The sequence below is a fragment of the Garra rufa genome, chromosome 16 (genome assembly GCF_049309525.1).
Source record: "Garra rufa chromosome 16, GarRuf1.0, whole genome shotgun sequence".
NCBI classification, from domain to species: Eukaryota; Metazoa; Chordata; class Actinopteri; order Cypriniformes; family Cyprinidae; genus Garra; species Garra rufa.
Window position 1 is genome coordinate 20,010,335 of NC_133376.1, and position 24,000 is coordinate 20,034,334.

General features: G+C 41.5%; 3 protein-coding genes across 3 annotated transcripts; all 3 read left to right on the plus strand.

Moving 5' to 3' along the window:
- The first annotated feature begins 7,457 nt into the window (after positions 1 to 7,457).
- LOC141288485 (zona pellucida sperm-binding protein 3-like) lies at positions 7,458 to 9,710 on the plus strand. Its single transcript, XM_073820642.1, has 8 exons — positions 7,458 to 7,967; positions 8,153 to 8,271; positions 8,349 to 8,452; positions 8,515 to 8,692; positions 9,128 to 9,245; positions 9,325 to 9,407; positions 9,473 to 9,558; positions 9,631 to 9,710. The coding sequence occupies exons 1-8, from the start codon at positions 7,458 to 7,460 to the stop codon at positions 9,708 to 9,710; spliced, it is 1,278 nt and encodes a 425-aa protein (XP_073676743.1).
- A 4,741-nt stretch (positions 9,711 to 14,451) lies between these two features.
- LOC141288487 (zona pellucida sperm-binding protein 3-like) lies at positions 14,452 to 16,704 on the plus strand. Its single transcript, XM_073820644.1, has 8 exons — positions 14,452 to 14,961; positions 15,147 to 15,265; positions 15,343 to 15,446; positions 15,509 to 15,686; positions 16,122 to 16,239; positions 16,319 to 16,401; positions 16,467 to 16,552; positions 16,625 to 16,704. Exons 1-8 carry the CDS (start codon positions 14,452 to 14,454, stop codon positions 16,702 to 16,704), a joined length of 1,278 nt encoding a protein of 425 aa, XP_073676745.1.
- A 4,747-nt stretch (positions 16,705 to 21,451) lies between these two features.
- On the plus strand, positions 21,452 to 23,704 carry LOC141288494 (zona pellucida sperm-binding protein 3-like). Its single transcript, XM_073820651.1, has 8 exons — positions 21,452 to 21,961; positions 22,147 to 22,265; positions 22,343 to 22,446; positions 22,509 to 22,686; positions 23,122 to 23,239; positions 23,319 to 23,401; positions 23,467 to 23,552; positions 23,625 to 23,704. Exons 1-8 carry the CDS (start codon positions 21,452 to 21,454, stop codon positions 23,702 to 23,704), a joined length of 1,278 nt encoding a protein of 425 aa, XP_073676752.1.
- Positions 23,705 to 24,000: the final 296 nt, after the last annotated feature.

A 24,000-nucleotide genomic window follows, 5' to 3' on the forward strand; every position in this document is an offset into this window, starting at 1 on the left:
TCAGAGGATGAATCTCAATTCCAGGGCCAAAAACTCAAAAAAAGGCCCTATCTCGCAATGTGATGCTGCACCGATGGAGATTTGATGATTAAACTCTCCTCCCAATATTTCCTCTTCAGCCTCATTTACACATCTAATCTCAGAATCTGTTGAATGCAAATAGATATCTCCTGACTGACAGACATGCAGATTTATGGGAGATAGTCTGAATAGGCAATTGAATGATTATATTCCTGGAGTGATTTATTCACTTGCATAGCATATTTGACATAAGCAGAATTTAGAGAATTCTTGGTAGTCATTCGTCATGATTTGCATGAACTACAATTTACAGTGCATTTAGTCAAGATAATGTATTGCTAATGGTAATTTTTTCATATATTGTGTTTCATGGAGCCATTCATACTATTCGTATTAAAAGTGGAAAAGCATACAATTATAGTGCTGAATGTCTTTGTGGTGTTTCTGGACTAATAATGCATTATTAATAATTATAATAATAATAAAGGCAAATGCATCATATTTTATTGCAAATACAATTTTTTTTTTTTTTTTTTTTTTGTAGTGGTGGATAGCCTGGCTAACGCCAGACCACGTTATGACTTCGTCATGATTCGTGGTCTGGGAACCACATGTTCATTTTCTTGTATTTGAGGCGTGGTTTACGAATGCCCAGAGCCGTTTATTGGGCGCTACGAATGTCTATCAAATGCGCCTGTGCGTAGCTCATAGCCAATCGTTTCAATCATACCGGATGACGTATACAGAGCGATGGTTGAACGCCAAAAGTTGCTCTTTTTTCAAAATAAACTTGCGTTCTAAACTACTTAGAACACTATCCAGGGGCGCCGCTCGCAATTTTGGGCCCTATGACAAAATATGAGTTTGGGCCCCCCCTACCACACCAAAGCAGATCTCTGGGGGCCCCTAAAGGGCATGGGCCCTTAGAATCGTCCTAACTTACCCCCCCTTAGCGGCGCCCCTGACTCAGACAGAAGTGCTCACAAAAGATGCGTCATGCCAAACACTTGATAATTCACCTGTCAAGCAGCATGTATCAACACAGCACGCTAGGAAGCCAGAACAAAGAAGCAAGAGTAAGAATAAATCTTCAATTTATTAATTTGTCAACCCATAGTTATCAGATGTTAACGAATGAATCGTAAAAATGTCTTATCATTAGGCACTCAAATGAAGCAACATACTAAACATGTTGGCTGCAGTACTATTATGTTGAATACTTCATTTGAGGATGGCCCTCTAGCTTTTTCAACGCCTGTAAAAAGGCCTAAAAGTAAGGCTAAAGATGACACCACTTTTCACCCAGATGTGACAAATCAGTGCCTATGATGAGAGGTGGGTTAATTTTATGTACCTTCTGATTTACTTAATACTGATAATTTCAATCTGCTGAGTCATTAATACACATTGCACTCTGACACTGTTTAATTCTCATTCTTTTGCCTATCTTCTATTTTAGCACAGTGACTGAAGTTTCACATTATCAAATGAGGAAGTTCATTGTTTGTGAAGAGCTTGAGGTTTTCTTCATAAAGTGTCCTGTCTGCACCAGAAATTGTGCTGTAAACAAAGACTGTGGGAACACGTGTGTGTGTGTGTGTGTGTGTGTGTGTGTGATTCAAGTTTGCACACATTGTGAACGTCACTACACTTGGACAAGTCAGGCGTATGTCACAAATTTGCCAGTTGGTAATATTCAGCTTGCTGCAGCAATACTTTTTATTGGAGCTTCCTTTTTGCAAGTGGACAAGGTAAGACACTTCCATTTTTCTACACTGATGAAGCCTCTCTGCCAATAGAAGTATGACTGATTGTTCTTTTGTGTCCAGTTCATGAAGGCATTTCATATCATGGGAATTAGCCAAACAACCTTCCTCAAGTACCAACGGACTTTACTCTTCCCTACAATCAACTGGCTGTGGCAGATGCAGCAAAGTACTGCAATTTCGGAAGCAGTCAACAATGGGCACATCGTTCTGGGGGAGACAAGAGAGCTGACACATGGTATGTGTAATAAACTGAATTTATATAATGCAGTTTTCACTCTATTTACACCATAATATAGTAGTATTCCTGAGATTCATTTTTACAGGGCACAGTGCTAAGTTTGGTACGTACACAATGATGGACCTAAAAGCAAATAGGGTAATGGACATCCAGCTCATTCAAGTATGTGTGTATATGTTTAATTTAATTGTGAACATTGATATGTGCAGCATTATTTATCCAAGCAGTTTAAAATGAAACAATTATGTTTTTAGAGCAATGATGTTGGGAACAGTCAGCGCATGGGAAAAGGAGGGCTTGGAACGATGTCTAAAACAACTGGAGGAGAGAGGGGTCCATGCTCAAATACTTGTCACAGATAGGCATCCATCTGTCATAAAGTTTCTCAAGGACAGCAGACCAGGTGTTGTGCACAAGTTTGATGCATGGCACATGGCAAAAGGTGTGTTTTACAATGTACAATATGACCAAGATAAAAGAAATAGTATATAAATATTTCAGTATTAACATGTGGCATAACTGTCAGTTGTCTTATTTGTTTAAAAAAAATAACTGTATTCCTTAGGTGTGGCCAAGAAAATTGACCATATAGCTAAGAGTTGCAGAGAAGTTGGTGCTTGGAAAAAGAGCATCGTCAACCATCTATATTGGTGTGGAGCTATAGAGGCTGTGAAATTGTGGCCAAGTGGAAATCCGTTGCAAATCATGTGCAGAACATTCATGAACATGATGGGCAATTTCCCCAATGCCTCCATGAACCACTTGTTGAAGACCAAACACGGCAGTGGCTAAAACCAAGTAAGAATAAATATTGAAATACAGATATTTTTTTCTTTACGTATACATACCATTTTTTTTTTTTTTATTATTCAATGATTGCATTTCACTTCTATTATTGTACACTTCTTTCCCTTAAGCATCTTTTGTTGTCTGTTGATGTAAGTTGACGATTATTTTTCCACTAGGTACTGCTGCTTGTGAGAAGCTCTGTGACATAATCCTGGCTCCAAGACTGCTTAGGGACTTAGAAAATCTAAGTGAGCACCACCAGACTTCCTCTCTTGAGTCATTCCGCAGTCTGCTCATTCGGTTTGCACCAAAGAGTGTAGCATTTTGTTTTGTCGGGATGTTGTGCAGGTATGTTTTTATTTGCAAGTCCTTTATGTAACAAATTTTGTCAATTAATGCATCATTGAGAAAATAAGCTTGGTCGTTTGTAAAGTATCAAGTGATTCACACTGTTACTGCATACATTCTCACCATAGATCACAACTCTCAGCCATGCACTACAATGAATACAGTGCAAGAGAACAAGCAACAACTGCTACTGGACAGCTAAGATGGCACAAGCCGTATCCTCGTTACAAAAAGGGAGAATGCACAGTGAGGCCAATTAAGACGAGGCCTACATATGGTATGCAATTTAGCAGCATTGACTATATGCAATTACAAAATAGTTTTTGTTCTTAATGTCATGTTCTTTTCATTCTGCAGGGTATGTGGATCGATTACTGGAGGTTCTTTTTGACTGTGTTAGAGGAGCCGAAGCAGTTTCAGGACGAGCTCAAGAAAGTGCACATTCCGGAACACTTGTGTACACCGTTCACAAGACCTGAAAAATTTGAGGCTGTAGCAATGCACACTTCACGCCTCAAATCCTTGACAATGGAGTAGAAGAGCCAGCTGATGTTCACAAAAATGCAGAATCCTTGCTATTTAAGTAAAGTTTTTTTTTATTTCAACCATAGCCTATATTTATATCTATATATGTAGTTATAAATACTATTTAAAATAAACATTTGGAATGGCAATTAAGATTGATGACAGTCTTATTGTGCTGAATGTTTAACCACTTAGATACTTTTTACAATGTGACCTTTAACATGTCCATTTACATGTCTATTATACTAGCCATTTAGTAAATGTGTCCTCTGCTTTGTTTCTTTGAGTGCTATTATCAAATGATAGTCTACCAGTCTACTACTTGCAAAGTATCGCATAATTTGTTCTGTTTACACATTTCATCATGACTGAATGCTAATGTTATGTTATATTCTACTTATTCAAATGTCATTAAATCAATAAGGTAAAATATTTTGTATCGTGTGTGTCTTCATGAAACCCCAATATGTCTGTTTTAAGTTTATAGTGATTATATGTCAGTAAATTAATGGTTTTATGTTTATGTACAAGTTTAGGAAGCAGAGAAACTACCATTCGTTGCAAATACATATTTTAATTTTTTTTCTCTCGGTGTCGCTGTCCATCTTGCCAAAATGTGTGTGTTTACATTGTTGGTGTGCAAATTAGCAGAATTCATTCACTTTTTGTCACTCCCCCTTTAATGCAGTCTCTGCCTTGTCTCCACACTCTACCCCACCCCTTACCCCCAGTTAAAAACGCCCGTTTTCAGAAAGATTTTCAAACCAGAGGTGTAAAAAAAGCACCTCTGAATAAGGGGGGTGTTGTGACAATTTAATCGGGAGGAATGGGGAAGTTGACTGACTTAACCCTAAAGACCGACCTTATGTGAACTCCAGTTTATAAAGGATTGCATAAAGTAGGCTTCCTGGTTGACAACCACAGTATGATGCTCTAAAGTTTGAGTTGCTCCAACATTTCATTGACAATTTGGTGGGAAAGGTGGAGTTTCTTAAGTTTGTACCAACTCTAAGTGACTCATTTGAGTTCAATTACTAGCTCTTGTCTTGCCATGTTATCTTTTGAAGTCAACTCTGTAGCATCAAGTGGCTAAAGATTTGCTCTTTGTAATCTACCTGGTACTGATAATCACTGGCAAGATCTAAACCCTTGCTTCCATGAAGGTGCTGTTCTTGAGTTTTTAATCACTTCAAGTGACTAGAACAGGCGTGGCCAACCTCAGTCCTGCAGAGTCTTGCTCCAACTGTAATCAAACACTTGAACAAGCTAATAAAGCTCTAAGCTTTACTGGAAATCTACAGGATGGTTAAGTTTCAAAACTGGGGCAATATTCTGCAGGACTGTGGCTGAAAATTGTGAATGAAAATGGTGGCGCGTGCACACACAGCGGCTTCTCTCTCTCTCCCGACCAAACAGTGTTTTCATGTTTTTCGTCCTGTAAGTCGCATTGTTTTTTGTCTTCGTCACGTTTATCTGCCCTTAAGCGCGTTTATAGCTGAACATTTTTGCTCGACATCAGCAGAAACAAAGTTTTTAAGTTGAACTCTGTGGACGCTGAAGAGCTGAATGATCTGGATCTGCTCCAGAGGCCTATTCAATCACCGACCCCCACTCCCGCACCTCGCCCACAATGAAGGCACCTCAAGCGGTGTGAGAGGAAGCAGAAGAGGGGTAAGTGTGGAGGTATCCGAGCTAGGCTAGCGGCTAGTCCACACAAACCCGCTATCCATTCCATCGTTCAGGAAGACCACAAGCAGTACGGGTCGGCAGTAACACATCCAGCACCATTCTTAACACGGGGGCCCCTCAGGGATGTGTGCTGTGCCCCCTCCTCTTCATTCTGCTGACCCACGACTGCACACCGTCACACAGCTCCAACCTCTTCATTAAGTTTGCGGATGACACAACTGTGGTGGGTCTCATTAGCAACAGGGATGAGACAAACTACAGAAGTGAGGTGAGCCGCCTGGCCACGTGGTGCGGAGACAACAATCTCTCTCTGAATGTGGAGAAGACGAAGGAGATTGTTGTTGACTTCAGGAGAGCGCACACTCAGCATGCTCCTCTGACCATCAACGGTGCATCTGTGGAGAGAGTGAGCAGCACCAAGTTCCTGGGTGTGCACATCACTGAGGATCTCTCCTGCACAAACAACACCACTGCACTGGCCAAGAAAGCACAGCAACGTCTCTACTTTCTCCGCAAACTAAGAAGAGCTAGAGCACCAGCCCCCATCATGTACACATTCTACCGAGGAACCATCGAGAGCATCCTGTCGACCTGCATCACTGTGTGGTTTGGAGCCTGCAATCCATCCTGCCAAAAAACTCTCCAACGCATAGTCAGAGCAGCTGAGAGGATCATTGGTGTCCCTCTCCCCACCTTCCAAGACATCTACAGCACACGTCTCACCAAAAAAGCCCTCAGCATAGCAGCTGATCCCACCCACCCAATGCAAAGCTTCTTCAGCCTGCTGCCATCAGGGAGGAGACTGCAAAGTCTCCAGGCCAGGACCAGCAGTCTGAAGGACAGCTTCATCCTTCAGGCTGTCAGGAAACTCAACTCTCTCCCTGCTCTGCCCCCACTCCCCTCTTCTGCCCCACAAACTTTTTGAACTGACACACACACACACTGACCTGCACCAGTCACTTTGCGCAGCATTGGTCTGCCAACTACCTCACACTACTCATAAGACTGTTACAAGACTGCTCTGACACTTTTACATTTTTACACACAAGCTCTGTTGCACTATATTGTTTACATGGTTTGCACTCTCTACCATGTGCCCTTACTTGTATATTGTATTTTTCATTTTTATACATTATATGTTTATTTGTACTTATTCGTATTTTTTCACTGTATTTAATGTTACTGTTTGTATTTAATGTTACTGTTTGTATTTAATGTCTGCACCATAGGTCTGAGAGTAACGCAATTTCAATTCTCTGTATGTCCTGTACATGTGGCAGAATTGACAATAAAGTTGACTTTGACTTTGACTCTTTAGGACCAATGTTGTCACTGAGAATTGGGAGTACATCTAGTGACTTAATGCTCAAGCTCACATTAAGTTTTTTCAGGTGCTTTGCGGGTGCCAAGTCTACGTCTTCCATTTCCCGCTTCATGCCTCAAACCCATGGATGGGTGCCGTTCATGTTCCAGGAAGGGTACAGTCATTCTGTTTGTACTACAAGAATTAGAAGTTAATAATCTGTGGAACCTCTTGCATATCTACATCTGTCTTTTAAAGGCCACTATTGTTTCTAAACCTAGTGATGCTGGACACAAGTCATGTTCTTTTGCCAATAGGTATGTTTATGCAATTTTAAGACATAGTTTTGAATGCGCAGTGTTTAATTTGTGTCTCATTGCAGATGGTTTGCAGCTGATGGGAACCAGCAGGTTTGTGGTCATTGTGACTCAACATGGTCCTGATAGTGGTAGATAGCTGCTTTCAAAATTTGCTTTTGATGCTTCAAGTGCTGTACTGGACCTAGGTGTTTGCTTTTCCAGGTGCAAAGCCTCACTTGGTCCCCTAATGGTTCAAGAGCAATGAAAGACTTCTGGTTTTCAATAAATTTGTTAAACCTGTTCTCGTTTCCAGTTTGTTTTTTCTCATTTGCTAATAGATAAACTCTCCAGGTCCGGAGGAGACTCAAGTGTAATCAATTAAGCTGAAAGGGGAGGAGCCATCCTAATTCAAAGCTGTATAAAAGGCAAAGTCAAGCACTGGTGAGTATTAGGGCATTGCTTCCAAGTTTGTTAGGATGGCATTCCTGCAAGGTGTGTTAGTGCTGGCTGTGATTGTTGTATTTGATCTGAGCAATGCACAGGGAAGTTTGACGTACCGTCAAAGTCCAAGGAGCATGAGCTCAGAATCACATCTGGCTTCCGGAGGTCCTGCTGTTTCTCCTCGAGGACTCTGGAACCCTATGGGAATGACCTCTGCCTTGCAGAGTCCTTTTGGAGTTCAGGAGAAGCAGCTGATGCAGGGTCCAGTCAAGCCTCTGGATTGGAGGTTTCCAGTTGTTCCAGAGGTTCAGAGTGAGTTGGCAGTGGATTTCCAGATCAGGCAACCCGTGACTCCCAGTAGCGTAGCTGTTCAATGCAGTGAGAGTAGTGTTCATGTGGAGGTACAGCAGGACTTGTTTAGCAATGGTCACCTCATCCAGCCATCTGATTTGTCTTTGGGAGGGTGTTCTGTTGTCGGTCAGGTTCCAGGATCTAGGGTGCTCTTCTTTGAGTATGAACTACAGAACTGCAACAGTGTGCTGATGGTAAGAACTTGTGACTCTATGAATGTCCATTAAACCCTTAAATGTAGATTTCTTCACTCTGAGTTTGGTTCTTTAAGAACTGTTCACTGAAAGGTTCCTTGGAACCCAAAATGAGTATTCTGTGGCATAACCTCAAGAGCATGGCTGAGTTGAATGCTCTTGGTAACAACTTCCATCTCTTACAGGTAACTGAGGATGAGCTTGTCTACACGTTCTCTCTTACCTACGCTCCTGAGGCACTTGCTGGCACTCCAATTACCCGTGCCGATGGCGCGATTGTTGGCGTTCAATGCCACTATCAAAGGTAAGTGACCCTTTAAGTGACTGTTGCCTCTTGCCTTGTTGCAACTGTAAGACAATTAATTGTGTCTTGAACTGCAGGCTTCAAAATGTAAGCAGCGATGCCTTGGTTCCAACTTGGGTTCCTTATGCCTCAAAAGAGGTTGGTGAAGATGTCTTGCTCTTCTCCTTGAAGATCATGTTGGGTAGGTGCAGTTTCTTTGGACCTTGTGCATGTGGCTTTGCCTAAACTCTGTTGTTCTTGCAGACGACTGGTCCTATGAGAGGCCTTCAAACTATTACTTCCTGGGTAATGTCTTCAATATTGAGGCGTCTGTGAAGGTGTACAATCATGTGCCTCTGCGTGTGTTTGTGGACAGCTGTGTGGCTACCCAAGTACCTGATGTGAACTCCCTTCCGAGATATGCCTTCATTGATAATCATGGGTAAGTTGAACTCTTGGTATTGAGTTGCTCATTGTAGCAACTTTGTCCTAATTGATAACTAGGGTCAACTCTATAGCGTAATGCATCTTGTAATGATTTGTCACTGAGTACATCGCAAAGCCTTGGCACTTGATGCTCTAAAGCGGGGTTCTTCAAATCTTGCCCAGCACTGGGCGTTTAGCTCCAAGAGAAGATTAAAGTGTAGAGTCAACACCACCAAAGCTCCAAAAATCAAGTGCATTTTAGATTTCCAATCCTAATCAAACTCCTGAACCTAATCGAGCTCTAAAGTTTACTGAAACTCCACAAGCAAAATGCTTTTAATCAAGGTTTAGGGTTAAACTCTGCAGGCCTGAGGCTCTTCAGGACTCCTGGACTAGAGCTGCCCTTATGCCTTTAAGGTCATGTAACTGTTTGAGCTCACGTTCTTTTAAGGTGCTTTGTGGATGCCAAGGCTACGTCTTCCAGCTCCCGGTTCATGCCTCAAACCCAGTATGACAAGGTCCAGTTCCAGCTGGAGGCATTCATGTTCCAGGGGGGAAACAGTCATTCTGTATGTACTACGAGCATCAAGAGTTAATTTGAGTTTTTCCTGCTGCTTTGGGTTTGACCTAATTTTGAGTCTCTTGCAGATCTATATAACCTGTCTCTTGAAGGCCACTATTGCTGCTGTACCAAGTGATGCTGGACACAAGTCATGTTCCTTTGCCAATGGGTATGTTTATGCATTTTAAGAGCTTTTAGTTTAAGGTGCGGTGTTTAACTTGTGTCTCATTGCAGATGGTTTGCAGCTGATGGAAACCACCAGGTTTGCGGTTGTTGTGACTCAACATGTGGTCCTGATAGTGGAACTGCTGCTTTCAGTGGTAGGTAGCTGCTTTCAAAGTTGCTTTTGATGCTTTAAGTGCTGTATTTGACCTAGGTGTTTGCTTTTCTAGATGTTCAGTGGGAAGGCAAGGCCTCACTTGGTCCCCTAATGGTTCAAGAGCGTCACAAGACTTCAACTGGTTTTCAATAAACTTTAAGAAACCTATTCTTGCTTCCGGGTTTTTTTTTTTTTTTTTTTTGACTTAAACATGTGTCTCTTAGTACTTGAGCTTTTAAAGGGTCACAAAACCCTAATTTGTTTTGTGCTCATTGGCTGCGTGGCTTGTATAGTACCACTCTACATTAGCCGCGTTTCCACTGTCGGGCCAAAAGCGGGCGTGCTAGTGCGTGCCACGGCCAGTCGCGTTTCCACTGTCACTTCCGGGGCCTGATCGTGCCTCGTCGGTGCTTCCTCAGGGCCAATGGCCCGGGTTTTTCGGCCCTACGAAAACCTTGGGCCAGAGCGGGCCAGCTGGGGCTTGAGGCGTGGTCAAAGTGAAAGGCGGAGTGTGTCTGCGGTAAGAAGCGCATTTCGCCGAATTACTAATACAGGGCTCTTCTAAGCATTTGGGCCGAGGACAATATACAACGCCAGTTTGACGGCGTCTGCAGAAACGAAGATGTGATAAAAATAAAATTTTGGACAAATGCAAATAAGATCCTATAAAAATGAGATCTGATGTATAAGTTTATTTACGTCGTCCAAAAATTCACCAACACACCATGATAACATAACATACACTGTATCTGTACCTAAATAAAGGCATACAAAATTATACTAGAGGTACAACTGTGTAGTTATTTTTTTTTGAGGTAGTGTGTAGATAATGTGCAACATTTTGTTTGATGTAATACCAAGTTAGACGAAAGATTTGTGTGTAGGTCATAAAAACAACGCTTCTTTTCAAGTGATTTATTAATGTAATATATTACAAATATTGCTGCTGCATAAACAACTGTTGCAAAGAACTTCTTGCATCAGAACAGACATCACCAACATTACAAGGCGTTTCTGCATTCGCTGTATCCGGCTTCCACATCCCTGTATTGTTCTTTTTCGCCTTGCAGCTAACATAAGCTTTCGGTGTAAACGCCGCTGAGCCTCCGTCTTCGCATCTTGGTTTCGCTGCCTCATCTTCCACCAAGAAAACACCGAAAGGAGCAAACAAACAGCCGCTTCAGCTGTCTTCGTTCGATGATCACACTACCGTGACTTATTTTCAATCTTCCCGCTGAAAGGGGAGGGGTTTCGTGACGTTTGATCCAAGGAGGTGTGTAAAGGGCGGGCTTTAGGTTTGCGCAGCGAGGCTACTGGCTCGATAGTGGAAACGCAGCTTACTTTTGGCCTTGGTGCTTGCGACTCGAGGCCATTAGCCCCGCCCGGCACGCTCTTAGCACTGGCTCGCACTGGCCTGACAGTGGAAAAGCGGCTATTGGCTTGACTGCCCCTTTTAAGCATTAATGAGCAGTGTAATGTTATACATGACAAAGGACTCGTCTAATCCAATCTCTGCACCATGCTTTGCATGAGCTATCACAGTATTTATGCATTGGAAAGTAGCACTTGTTTACGTTAGCTGGCTTGCTGTTTCAGAGACATGGTTTGTGCCCTTCTTCATTGTAAAAGTTTTCGTTTCCCCACGATGAGACCAGAGCTGAAGTTTGGAGGTGTGCTGCTGGGTTGCGGAGTCCTACGAAAACAGCAAATTTGTCTGTAAGGAACATCTCAGTTGTTGTGTGTGGGGTGTGTTTTTTTTTTTTTTTTTTGAATTGGGGACTTGTGGAAACCTGGTTTTGCGGATCATCTTTTGAAGAAAGACGCCAGCCCAGTTCCTTTCGATTCTGCCATCTGCACAAAAATGGTGTTTGATTTGCACATCTTATGTTATCGTGAACAACCCTCAGTTTTTATGATTTAGGCATGCTCAAAGTTTTTTGTTGAAGTATTTTAAATGTGCATGTAGTAATTTGTCTTTTTGCACTACTTGGTACAGTGTTGTTGCTAAATGTTCGTAAAACAATTGCAGTTGTCTTCTGGACGTATGTTCGCTCGCAATTTTGGGCCCTATGACAAAATATGAGTTTGGGCCCCCCCTACCACACCAAAGCAGATCTCTGGGGGCCCCTAAAGGGCATGGTCCCTTAGAATCGTCCTAACTTATCCCCCCTTAGCGGCACCCCTGACACTATCTAAGGGGCCGTTCACATGTCGCGTCTTTTGCCCGCTAAAGTCATTTCTTTAAATGTATGTCCTCCTTAAAGGGATAGTTGACCCAAAAATGAACATTCTATCATTTACTCACACTCATGTATTTCTAAAAGGTTTTTTTTTTTTTTGCCTTATAATGGAAAACAATGGGTTCCAATGCTGTTTGGTTTCCAACATTCTTCAAAATTTTGTGCTTCAGAAGAAATAAAAGTCAAACAGGTTTTGAATGCCATGATGAGTAAATGATCACACAATGTTATATTTTGGTGAACTTTTGACACAAAACAGTTCTGATATCATTCTAACCCTACTGCTGTTCCAAACTTGTATGACTTACTTTCTTCTGTGGAACACAAAAAGAGATTTTTTTTTTTTTTTGGTTAATGTACAGTAAATGATTTATATCAGGGTCGGTAATGAACTTTTCCATTAAGGGGGAATATTTGCCACCTTAAATTGATTTCCAGGGGCATTTATTACATTTGTAAGGGCATTTTTTAAATAAAAAACACATTTTCTTTAATCTCAAATACTTAAATTTACCTAATTAATCAATATTAATCACTAATCAATATTTTAAACTGTTATCAAGAACAGGCTTTTAAAGTTGTATCTAAATTATACATGTAAAAACTTAGCTCAAAGGGCTGCAATATTATGACAAAAAGCATTATTGTATATTATTGCTCTGTTTTAACATAATGATTATTAATATCGATATTGAAAACAATATAAAATGTTTTTGTTTCATTTTGGACACGACACATTCTTGGTCCATGACGTTAGCCAAGTCTAGCACAAGTTATGCAAAAACTTTGTTATAACTACTGAAGCTACTTAATTAATCTGTTATTTACATTGTATCTGCATTGTGTTGTTTATGATGAGAGAATTTGTGCACTCACAGACTAATCTAAGCGCATCTGATTGGCCAACACATTCCTAAGTTCAACAGAAACATGTTTGATTGGTTAGTAGACTCAACTCTGCACAAAACACTGTGTAAAGCACTTTAATTTCGCACTAATTGAATTGTCACTTTTCATTCATTTACAAATTTAATTTTAATCTTAACAGCCATAATGCGTTGTTTAATTATGCATTTTTTTGGCCCTTTGTCTTGAATTTATGGGGCATTTTGTTCAATTTGGTCGCATTTTTGCCATAAGTTAATTTCCGACCCTGATTGATATTTTCTGTGCAATTTCGATGAATAGGCACTGGAATGTTCAAGCTTCAAAAAGGATACAAAGATATATACAAAAAATAGCATCAAACATCCATGTGACTGAAATTTCTTAAGCCTTACAGTCTTACTCTCCTACAGTTTCTATTTTAAATCCCTACATGCCTCGATTTTTTTAAAGCAAGGTTTTGATTCGTTCATCACACAAACTATTGTATAGCTTCATAAGAACTGGAATAATATTATTTCAATATAGCTTCAGCTTCATCCTTCAGGCTGTCAGGAAACTCAACTCTCTCCCTGCTCTGCCCCCACTCCCATCTTCTGCCCCACAAACTTTCTGAACTGACACACATACACACTGACCTGCACCAGTCACTTTGCGCAGCATTGGTCTGCCAACTACCTCACACTACTCATAAGACTGTTACAAGACTGCTCTGACACTTTTACATTTTTACACACAAGCTCTGTTGCACTATATTGTTTACATGGTTTGCACTCTCTACCATGTGCCCTTACTTGTATATTGTATTTTTCATTTTTATACATTATATGTTTATTTGTACTTATTCGTATTTTTTCACTGTATTTAATGTTACTGTTTGTATTTAATGTTACTGTTTGTATTTAATGTCTGCACCATAGGTCTGAGAGTAACGCAATTTCAATTCTCTGTATGTCCTGTACATGTGGCAGAATTGACAATAAAGTTGACTTTGACTTTGACTCTTTAGGACCAATGTTGTCACTGAGAATTGGGAGTACATCTAGTGACTTAATGCTCAAGCTCACATTAAGTTTTTTCAGGTGCTTTGCGGGTGCCAAGTCTACGTCTTCCATTTCCCGCTTCATGCCTCAAACCCATGGATGGGTGCCGTTCATGTTCCAGGAAGGGTACAGTCATTCTGTTTGTACTACAAGAATTAGAAGTTAATAATCTGTGGAACCTCTTGCATATCTACATCTGTCTTTTAAAGGCCACTATTGTTTCTAAACCTAGTGATGCTGGACACAAGTCATGTTCTTTTGCCAATAGGTATGTTTATGCAATTTTAAGACATAGTTTTGAATGCGCAGTGTTTAATTTGTGTCTCATTGCAGATGGTTTGCAGCTGATGGGAACCAGCAGGTTTGTGGTCATTGTGACTCAACATGGTCCTGATAGTGGTAGATAGCTGCTTTCAAAATTTGCTTTTGATGCTTCAAGTGCTGTACTGGACCTAGGTGTTTGCTTTTCCAGGTGCAAAGCCTCACTTGGTCCCCTAATGGTTCAAGAGCAATGAAAGACTTCTGGTTTTCAATAAATTTGTTAAACCTGTTCTCGTTTCCAGTTTGTTTTTTCTCATTTGCTAATAGATAAACTCTCCAGGTCCGGAGGAGACTCAAGTGTAATCAATTAAGCTGAAAGGGGAGGAGCCATCCTAATTCAAAGCTGTATAAAAGGCAAAGTCAAGCACTGGTGAGTATTAGGGCATTGCTTCCAAGTTTGTTAGGATGGCATTCCTGCAAGGTGTGTTAGTGCTGGCTGTGATTGTTGTATTTGATCTGAGCAATGCACAGGGAAGTTTGACGTACCGTCAAAGTCCAAGGAGCATGAGCTCAGAATCACATCTGGCTTCCGGAGGTCCTGCTGTTTCTCCTCGAGGACTCTGGAACCCTATGGGAATGACCTCTGCCTTGCAGAGTCCTTTTGGAGTTCAGGAGAAGCAGCTGATGCAGGGTCCAGTCAAGCCTCTGGATTGGAGGTTTCCAGTTGTTCCAGAGGTTCAGAGTGAGTTGGCAGTGGATTTCCAGATCAGGCAACCTGTGACTCCCAGTAGCGTAGCTGTTCAATGCAGTGAGAGTAGTGTTCATGTGGAGGTACAGCAGGACTTGTTTAGCAATGGTCACCTCATCCAGCCATCTGATTTGTCTTTGGGAGGGTGTTCTGTTGTCGGTCAGGTTCCAGGATCTAGGGTGCTCTTCTTTGAGTATGAACTACAGAACTGCAACAGTGTGCTGATGGTAAGAACTTGTGACTCTATGAATGTCCATTAAACCCTTAAATGTAGATTTCTTCACTCTGAGTTTGGTTCTTTAAGAACTGTTCACTGAAAGGTTCCTTGGAACCCAAAATGAGTATTCTGTGGCATAACCTCAAGAGCATGGCTGAGTTGAATGCTCTTGGTAACAACTTCCATCTCTTACAGGTAACTGAGGATGAGCTTGTCTACACGTTCTCTCTTACCTACGCTCCTGAGGCACTTGCTGGCACTCCAATTACCCGTGCCGATGGCGCGATTGTTGGCGTTCAATGCCACTATCAAAGGTAAGTGACCCTTTAAGTGACTGTTGCCTCTTGCCTTGTTGCAACTGTAAGACAATTAATTGTGTCTTGAACTGCAGGCTTCAAAATGTAAGCAGCGATGCCTTGGTTCCAACTTGGGTTCCTTATGCCTCAAAAGAGGTTGGTGAAGATGTCTTGCTCTTCTCCTTGAAGATCATGTTGGGTAGGTGCAGTTTCTTTGGACCTTGTGCATGTGGCTTTGCCTAAACTCTGTTGTTCTTGCAGACGACTGGTCCTATGAGAGGCCTTCAAACTATTACTTCCTGGGTAATGTCTTCAATATTGAGGCGTCTGTGAAGGTGTACAATCATGTGCCTCTGCGTGTGTTTGTGGACAGCTGTGTGGCTACCCAAGTACCTGATGTGAACTCCCTTCCGAGATATGCCTTCATTGATAATCATGGGTAAGTTGAACTCTTGGTATTGAGTTGCTCATTGTAGCAACTTTGTCCTAATTGATAACTAGGGTCAACTCTATAGCGTAATGCATCTTGTAATGATTTGTCACTGAGTACATCGCAAAGCCTTGGCACTTGATGCTCTAAAGCGGGGTTCTTCAAATCTTGCCCAGCACTGGGCGTTTAGCTCCAAGAGAAGATTAAAGTGTAGAGTCAACACCACCAAAGCTCCAAAAATCAAGTGCATTTTAGATTTCCAATCCTAATCAAACTCCTGAACCTAATCGAGCTCTAAAGTTTACTGAAACTCCACAAGCAAAATGCTTTTAATCAAGGTTTAGGGTTAAACTCTGCAGGCCTGAGGCTCTTCAGGACTCCTGGACTAGAGCTGCCCTTATGCCTTTAAGGTCATGTAACTGTTTGAGCTCACGTTCTTTTAAGGTGCTTTGTGGATGCCAAGGCTACGTCTTCCAGCTCCCGGTTCATGCCTCAAACCCAGTATGACAAGGTCCAGTTCCAGCTGGAGGCATTCATGTTCCAGGGGGGAAACAGTCATTCTGTATGTACTACGAGCATCAAGAGTTAATTTGAGTTTTTCCTGCTGCTTTGGGTTTGACCTAATTTTGAGTCTCTTGCAGATCTATATAACCTGTCTCTTGAAGGCCACTATTGCTGCTGTACCAAGTGATGCTGGACACAAGTCATGTTCCTTTGCCAATGGGTATGTTTATGCATTTTAAGAGCTTTTAGTTTAAGGTGCGGTGTTTAACTTGTGTCTCATTGCAGATGGTTTGCAGCTGATGGAAACCACCAGGTTTGCGGTTGTTGTGACTCAACATGTGGTCCTGATAGTGGAACTGCTGCTTTCAGTGGTAGGTAGCTGCTTTCAAAGTTGCTTTTGATGCTTTAAGTGCTGTATTTGACCTAGGTGTTTGCTTTTCTAGATGTTCAGTGGGAAGGCAAGGCCTCACTTGGTCCCCTAATGGTTCAAGAGCGTCACAAGACTTCAACTGGTTTTCAATAAACTTTAAGAAACCTATTCTTGCTTCCGGGTTTTTTTTTTTTTTTTTTTTTTTGACTTAAACATGTGTCTCTTAGTACTTGAGCTTTTAAAGGGTCACAAAACCCTAATTTGTTTTGTGCTCATTGGCTGCGTGGCTTGTATAGTACCACTCTACATTAGCCGCGTTTCCACTGTCGGGCCAAAAGCGGGCGTGCTAGTGCGTGCCACGGCCAGTCGCGTTTCCACTGTCACTTCCGGGGCCTGATCGTGCCTCGTCGGTGCTTCCTCAGGGCCAATGGCCCGGGTTTTTCGGCCCTACGAAAACCTTGGGCCAGAGCGGGCCAGCTGGGGCTTGAGGCGTGGTCAAAGTGAAAGGCGGAGTGTGTCTGCGGTAAGAAGCGCATTTCGCCGAATTACTAATACAGGGCTCTTCTAAGCATTTGGGCCGAGGACAATATACAACGCCAGTTTGACGGCGTCTGCAGAAACGAAGATGTGATAAAAATAAAATTTTGGACAAATGCAAATAAGATCCTATAAAAATGAGATCTGATGTATAAGTTTATTTACGTCGTCCAAAAATTCACCAACACACCATGATAACATAACATACACTGTATCTGTACCTAAATAAAGGCATACAAAATTATACTAGAGGTACAACTGTGTAGTTATTTTTTTTTGAGGTAGTGTGTAGATAATGTGCAACATTTTGTTTGATGTAATACCAAGTTAGACGAAAGATTTGTGTGTAGGTCATAAAAACAACGCTTCTTTTCAAGTGATTTATTAATGTAATATATTACAAATATTGCTGCTGCATAAACAACTGTTGCAAAGAACTTCTTGCATCAGAACAGACATCACCAACATTACAAGGCGTTTCTGCATTCGCTGTATCCGGCTTCCACATCCCTGTATTGTTCTTTTTCGCCTTGCAGCTAACATAAGCTTTCGGTGTAAACGCCGCTGAGCCTCCGTCTTCGCATCTTGGTTTCGCTGCCTCATCTTCCACCAAGAAAACACCGAAAGGAGCAAACAAACAGCCGCTTCAGCTGTCTTCGTTCGTTCGATGATCACACTACCGTGACTTATTTTCAATCTTCCCGCTGAAAGGGGAGGGGTTTCGTGACGTTTGATCCAAGGAGGTGTGTAAAGGGCGGGCTTTAGGTTTGCGCAGCGAGGCTACTGGCTCGATAGTGGAAACGCAGCTTACTTTTGGCCTTGGTGCTTGCGACTCGAGGCCATTAGCCCCGCCCGGCACGCTCTTAGCACTGGCTCGCACTGGCCTGACAGTGGAAAAGCGGCTATTGGCTTGACTGCCCCTTTTAAGCATTAATGAGCAGTGTAATGTTATACATGACAAAGGACTCGTCTAATCCAATCTCTGCACCATGCTTTGCATGAGCTATCACAGTATTTATGCATTGGAAAGTAGCACTTGTTTACGTTAGCTGGCTTGCTGTTTCAGAGACATGGTTTGTGCCCTTCTTCATTGTAAAAGTTTTCGTTTCCCCACGATGAGACCAGAGCTGAAGTTTGGAGGTGTGCTGCTGGGTTGCGGAGTCCTACGAAAACAGCAAATTTGTCTGTAAGGAACATCTCAGTTGTTGTGTGTGGGGTGTGTTTTTTTTTTTTTTTTTTGAATTGGGGACTTGTGGAAACCTGGTTTTGCGGATCATCTTTTGAAGAAAGACGCCAGCCCAGTTCCTTTCGATTCTGCCATCTGCACAAAAATGGTGTTTGATTTGCACATCTTATGTTATCGTGAACAACCCTCAGTTTTTATGATTTAGGCATGCTCAAAGTTTTTTGTTGAAGTATTTTAAATGTGCATGTAGTAATTTGTCTTTTTGCACTACTTGGTACAGTGTTGTTGCTAAATGTTCGTAAAACAATTGCAGTTGTCTTCTGGACGTATGTTCGCTCGCAATTTTGGGCCCTATGACAAAATATGAGTTTGGGCCCCCCCTACCACACCAAAGCAGATCTCTGGGGGCCCCTAAAGGGCATGGTCCCTTAGAATCGTCCTAACTTATCCCCCCTTAGCGGCACCCCTGACACTATCTAAGGGGCCGTTCACATGTCGCGTCTTTTGCCCGCTAAAGTCATTTCTTTAAATGTATGTCCTCCTTAAAGGGATAGTTGACCCAAAAATGAACATTCTATCATTTACTCACACTCATGTATTTCTAAAAGGTTTTTTTTTTTTTGCCTTATAATGGAAAACAATGGGTTCCAATGCTGTTTGGTTTCCAACATTCTTCAAAATTTTGTGCTTCAGAAGAAATAAAAGTCAAACAGGTTTTGAATGCCATGATGAGTAAATGATCACACAATGTTATATTTTGGTGAACTTTTGACACAAAACAGTTCTGATATCATTCTAACCCTACTGCTGTTCCAAACTTGTATGACTTACTTTCTTCTGTGGAACACAAAAAGAGATTTTTTTTTTTTTTTGGTTAATGTACAGTAAATGATTTATATCAGGGTCGGTAATGAACTTTTCCATTAAGGGGGAATATTTGCCACCTTAAATTGATTTCCAGGGGCATTTATTACATTTGTAAGGGCATTTTTTAAATAAAAAACACATTTTCTTTAATCTCAAATACTTAAATTTACCTAATTAATCAATATTAATCACTAATCAATATTTTAAACTGTTATCAAGAACAGGCTTTTAAAGTTGTATCTAAATTATACATGTAAAAACTTAGCTCAAAGGGCTGCAATATTATGACAAAAAGCATTATTGTATATTATTGCTCTGTTTTAACATAATGATTATTAATATCGATATTGAAAACAATATAAAATGTTTTTGTTTCATTTTGGACACGACACATTCTTGGTCCATGACGTTAGCCAAGTCTAGCACAAGTTATGCAAAAACTTTGTTATAACTACTGAAGCTACTTAATTAATCTGTTATTTACATTGTATCTGCATTGTGTTGTTTATGATGAGAGAATTTGTGCACTCACAGACTAATCTAAGCGCATCTGATTGGCCAACACATTCCTAAGTTCAACAGAAACATGTTTGATTGGTTAGTAGACTCAACTCTGCACAAAACACTGTGTAAAGCACTTTAATTTCGCACTAATTGAATTGTCACTTTTCATTCATTTACAAATTTAATTTTAATCTTAACAGCCATAATGCGTTGTTTAATTATGCATTTTTTTGGCCCTTTGTCTTGAATTTATGGGGCATTTTGTTCAATTTGGTCGCATTTTTGCCATAAGTTAATTTCCGACCCTGATTGATATTTTCTGTGCAATTTCGATGAATAGGCACTGGAATGTTCAAGCTTCAAAAAGGATACAAAGATATATACAAAAAATAGCATCAAACATCCATGTGACTGAAATTTCTTAAGCCTTACAGTCTTACTCTCCTACAGTTTCTATTTTAAATCCCTACATGCCTCGATTTTTTTAAAGCAAGGTTTTGATTCGTTCATCACACAAACTATTGTATAGCTTCATAAGAACTGGAATAATATTATTTCAATATAGCTTCAGCTTCATCCTTCAGGCTGTCAGGAAACTCAACTCTCTCCCTGCTCTGCCCCCACTCCCATCTTCTGCCCCACAAACTTTCTGAACTGACACACATACACACTGACCTGCACCAGTCACTTTGCGCAGCATTGGTCTGCCAACTACCTCACACTACTCATAAGACTGTTACAAGACTGCTCTGACACTTTTACATTTTTACACACAAGCTCTGTTGCACTATATTGTTTACATGGTTTGCACTCTCTACCATGTGCCCTTACTTGTATATTGTATTTTTCATTTTTATACATTATATGTTTATTTGTACTTATTCGTATTTTTTCACTGTATTTAATGTTACTGTTTGTATTTAATGTTACTGTTTGTATTTAATGTCTGCACCATAGGTCTGAGAGTAACGCAATTTCAATTCTCTGTATGTCCTGTACATGTGGCAGAATTGACAATAAAGTTGACTTTGACTTTGACTCTTTAGGACCAATGTTGTCACTGAGAATTGGGAGTACATCTAGTGACTTAATGCTCAAGCTCACATTAAGTTTTTTCAGGTGCTTTGCGGGTGCCAAGTCTACGTCTTCCATTTCCCGCTTCATGCCTCAAACCCATGGATGGGTGCCGTTCATGTTCCAGGAAGGGTACAGTCATTCTGTTTGTACTACAAGAATTAGAAGTTAATAATCTGTGGAACCTCTTGCATATCTACATCTGTCTTTTAAAGGCCACTATTGTTTCTAAACCTAGTGATGCTGGACACAAGTCATGTTCTTTTGCCAATAGGTATGTTTATGCAATTTTAAGACATAGTTTTGAATGCGCAGTGTTTAATTTGTGTCTCATTGCAGATGGTTTGCAGCTGATGGGAACCAGCAGGTTTGTGGTCATTGTGACTCAACATGGTCCTGATAGTGGTAGATAGCTGCTTTCAAAATTTGCTTTTGATGCTTCAAGTGCTGTACTGGACCTAGGTGTTTGCTTTTCCAGGTGCAAAGCCTCACTTGGTCCCCTAATGGTTCAAGAGCAATGAAAGACTTCTGGTTTTCAATAAATTTGTTAAACCTGTTCTCGTTTCCAGTTTGTTTTTTCTCATTTGCTAATAGATAAACTCTCCAGGTCCGGAGGAGACTCAAGTGTAATCAATTAAGCTGAAAGGGGAGGAGCCATCCTAATTCAAAGCTGTATAAAAGGCAAAGTCAAGCACTGGTGAGTATTAGGGCATTGCTTCCAAGTTTGTTAGGATGGCATTCCTGCAAGGTGTGTTAGTGCTGGCTGTGATTGTTGTATTTGATCTGAGCAATGCACAGGGAAGTTTGACGTACCGTCAAAGTCCAAGGAGCATGAGCTCAGAATCACATCTGGCTTCCGGAGGTCCTGCTGTTTCTCCTCGAGGACTCTGGAACCCTATGGGAATGACCTCTGCCTTGCAGAGTCCTTTTGGAGTTCAGGAGAAGCAGCTGATGCAGGGTCCAGTCAAGCCTCTGGATTGGAGGTTTCCAGTTGTTCCAGAGGTTCAGAGTGAGTTGGCAGTGGATTTCCAGATCAGGCAACCCGTGACTCCCAGTAGCGTAGCTGTTCAATGCAGTGAGAGTAGTGTTCATGTGGAGGTACAGCAGGACTTGTTTAGCAATGGTCACCTCATCCAGCCATCTGATTTGTCTTTGGGAGGGTGTTCTGTTGTCGGTCAGGTTCCAGGATCTAGGGTGCTCTTCTTTGAGTATGAACTACAGAACTGCAACAGTGTGCTGATGGTAAGAACTTGTGACTCTATGAATGTCCATTAAACCCTTAAATGTAGATTTCTTCACTCTGAGTTTGGTTCTTTAAGAACTGTTCACTGAAAGGTTCCTTGGAACCCAAAATGAGTATTCTGTGGCATAACCTCAAGAGCATGGCTGAGTTGAATGCTCTTGGTAACAACTTCCATCTCTTACAGGTAACTGAGGATGAGCTTGTCTACACGTTCTCTCTTACCTACGCTCCTGAGGCACTTGCTGGCACTCCAATTACCCGTGCCGATGGCGCGATTGTTGGCGTTCAATGCCACTATCAAAGGTAAGTGACCCTTTAAGTGACTGTTGCCTCTTGCCTTGTTGCAACTGTAAGACAATTAATTGTGTCTTGAACTGCAGGCTTCAAAATGTAAGCAGCGATGCCTTGGTTCCAACTTGGGTTCCTTATGCCTCAAAAGAGGTTGGTGAAGATGTCTTGCTCTTCTCCTTGAAGATCATGTTGGGTAGGTGCAGTTTCTTTGGACCTTGTGCATGTGGCTTTGCCTAAACTCTGTTGTTCTTGCAGACGACTGGTCCTATGAGAGGCCTTCAAACTATTACTTCCTGGGTAATGTCTTCAATATTGAGGCGTCTGTGAAGGTGTACAATCATGTGCCTCTGCGTGTGTTTGTGGACAGCTGTGTGGCTACCCAAGTACCTGATGTGAACTCCCTTCCGAGATATGCCTTCATTGATAATCATGGGTAAGTTGAACTCTTGGTATTGAGTTGCTCATTGTAGCAACTTTGTCCTAATTGATAACTAGGGTCAACTCTATAGCGTAATGCATCTTGTAATGATTTGTCACTGAGTACATCGCAAAGCCTTGGCACTTGATGCTCTAAAGCGGGGTTCTTCAAATCTTGCCCAGCACTGGGCGTTTAGCTCCAAGAGAAGATTAAAGTGTAGAGTCAACACCACCAAAGCTCCAAAAATCAAGTGCATTTTAGATTTCCAATCCTAATCAAACTCCTGAACCTAATCGAGCTCTAAAGTTTACTGAAACTCCACAAGCAAAATGCTTTTAATCAAGGTTTAGGGTTAAACTCTGCAGGCCTGAGGCTCTTCAGGACTCCTGGACTAGAGCTGCCCTTATGCCTTTAAGGTCATGTAACTGTTTGAGCTCACGTTCTTTTAAGGTGCTTTGTGGATGCCAAGGCTACGTCTTCCAGCTCCCGGTTCATGCCTCAAACCCAGTATGACAAGGTCCAGTTCCAGCTGGAGGCATTCATGTTCCAGGGGGGAAACAGTCATTCTGTATGTACTACGAGCATCAAGAGTTAATTTGAGTTTTTCCTGCTGCTTTGGGTTTGACCTAATTTTGAGTCTCTTGCAGATCTATATAACCTGTCTCTTGAAGGCCACTATTGCTGCTGTACCAAGTGATGCTGGACACAAGTCATGTTCCTTTGCCAATGGGTATGTTTATGCATTTTAAGAGCTTTTAGTTTAAGGTGCGGTGTTTAACTTGTGTCTCATTGCAGATGGTTTGCAGCTGATGGAAACCACCAGGTTTGCGGTTGTTGTGACTCAACATGTGGTCCTGATAGTGGAACTGCTGCTTTCAGTGGTAGGTAGCTGCTTTCAAAGTTGCTTTTGATGCTTTAAGTGCTGTATTTGACCTAGGTGTTTGCTTTTCTAGATGTTCAGTGGGAAGGCAAGGCCTCACTTGGTCCCCTAATGGTTCAAGAGCGTCACAAGACTTCAACTGGTTTTCAATAAACTTTAAGAAACCTATTCTTGCTTCCGGGTTTTTTTTTTTTTTTTTTTGACTTAAACATGTGTCTCTTAGTACTTGAGCTTTTAAAGGGTCACAAAACCCTAATTTGTTTTGTGCTCATTGGCTGCGTGGCTTGTATAGTACCACTCTACATTAGCCGCGTTTCCACTGTCGGGCCAAAAGCGGGCGTGCTAGTGCGTGCCACGGCCAGTCGCGTTTCCACTGTCACTTCCGGGGCCTGATCGTGCCTCGTCGGTGCTTCCTCAGGGCCAATGGCCCGGGTTTTTCGGCCCTACGA

Excerpts from the sequence above, each read along its gene's own strand:
- LOC141288485 (XM_073820642.1), top strand. The coding sequence starts at position 7,458 with ATGGCATTCCTGCAAGGTGTGTTAGTGCTGGCTGTGATTGTTGTATTT. Across the intron at positions 7,968-8,152 it reads ACTGCAACAGTGTGCTGATG|GTAACTGAGGATGAGCTTGT; the intron begins GTAAGAACTTGT and ends CATCTCTTACAG. Across the intron at positions 9,559-9,630 it reads TGGAACTGCTGCTTTCAGTG|ATGTTCAGTGGGAAGGCAAG; the intron begins GTAGGTAGCTGC and ends TTGCTTTTCTAG.
- LOC141288487 (XM_073820644.1), top strand. The coding sequence starts at position 14,452 with ATGGCATTCCTGCAAGGTGTGTTAGTGCTGGCTGTGATTGTTGTATTT. Across the intron at positions 15,687-16,121 it reads GCCTTCATTGATAATCATGG|GTGCTTTGTGGATGCCAAGG; the intron begins GTAAGTTGAACT and ends CGTTCTTTTAAG. Across the intron at positions 16,240-16,318 it reads AGGGGGGAAACAGTCATTCT|ATCTATATAACCTGTCTCTT; the intron begins GTATGTACTACG and ends AGTCTCTTGCAG.
- LOC141288494 (XM_073820651.1), top strand. The coding sequence starts at position 21,452 with ATGGCATTCCTGCAAGGTGTGTTAGTGCTGGCTGTGATTGTTGTATTT. Across the intron at positions 22,447-22,508 it reads CTCCTTGAAGATCATGTTGG|ACGACTGGTCCTATGAGAGG; the intron begins GTAGGTGCAGTT and ends TTGTTCTTGCAG. Across the intron at positions 23,553-23,624 it reads TGGAACTGCTGCTTTCAGTG|ATGTTCAGTGGGAAGGCAAG; the intron begins GTAGGTAGCTGC and ends TTGCTTTTCTAG.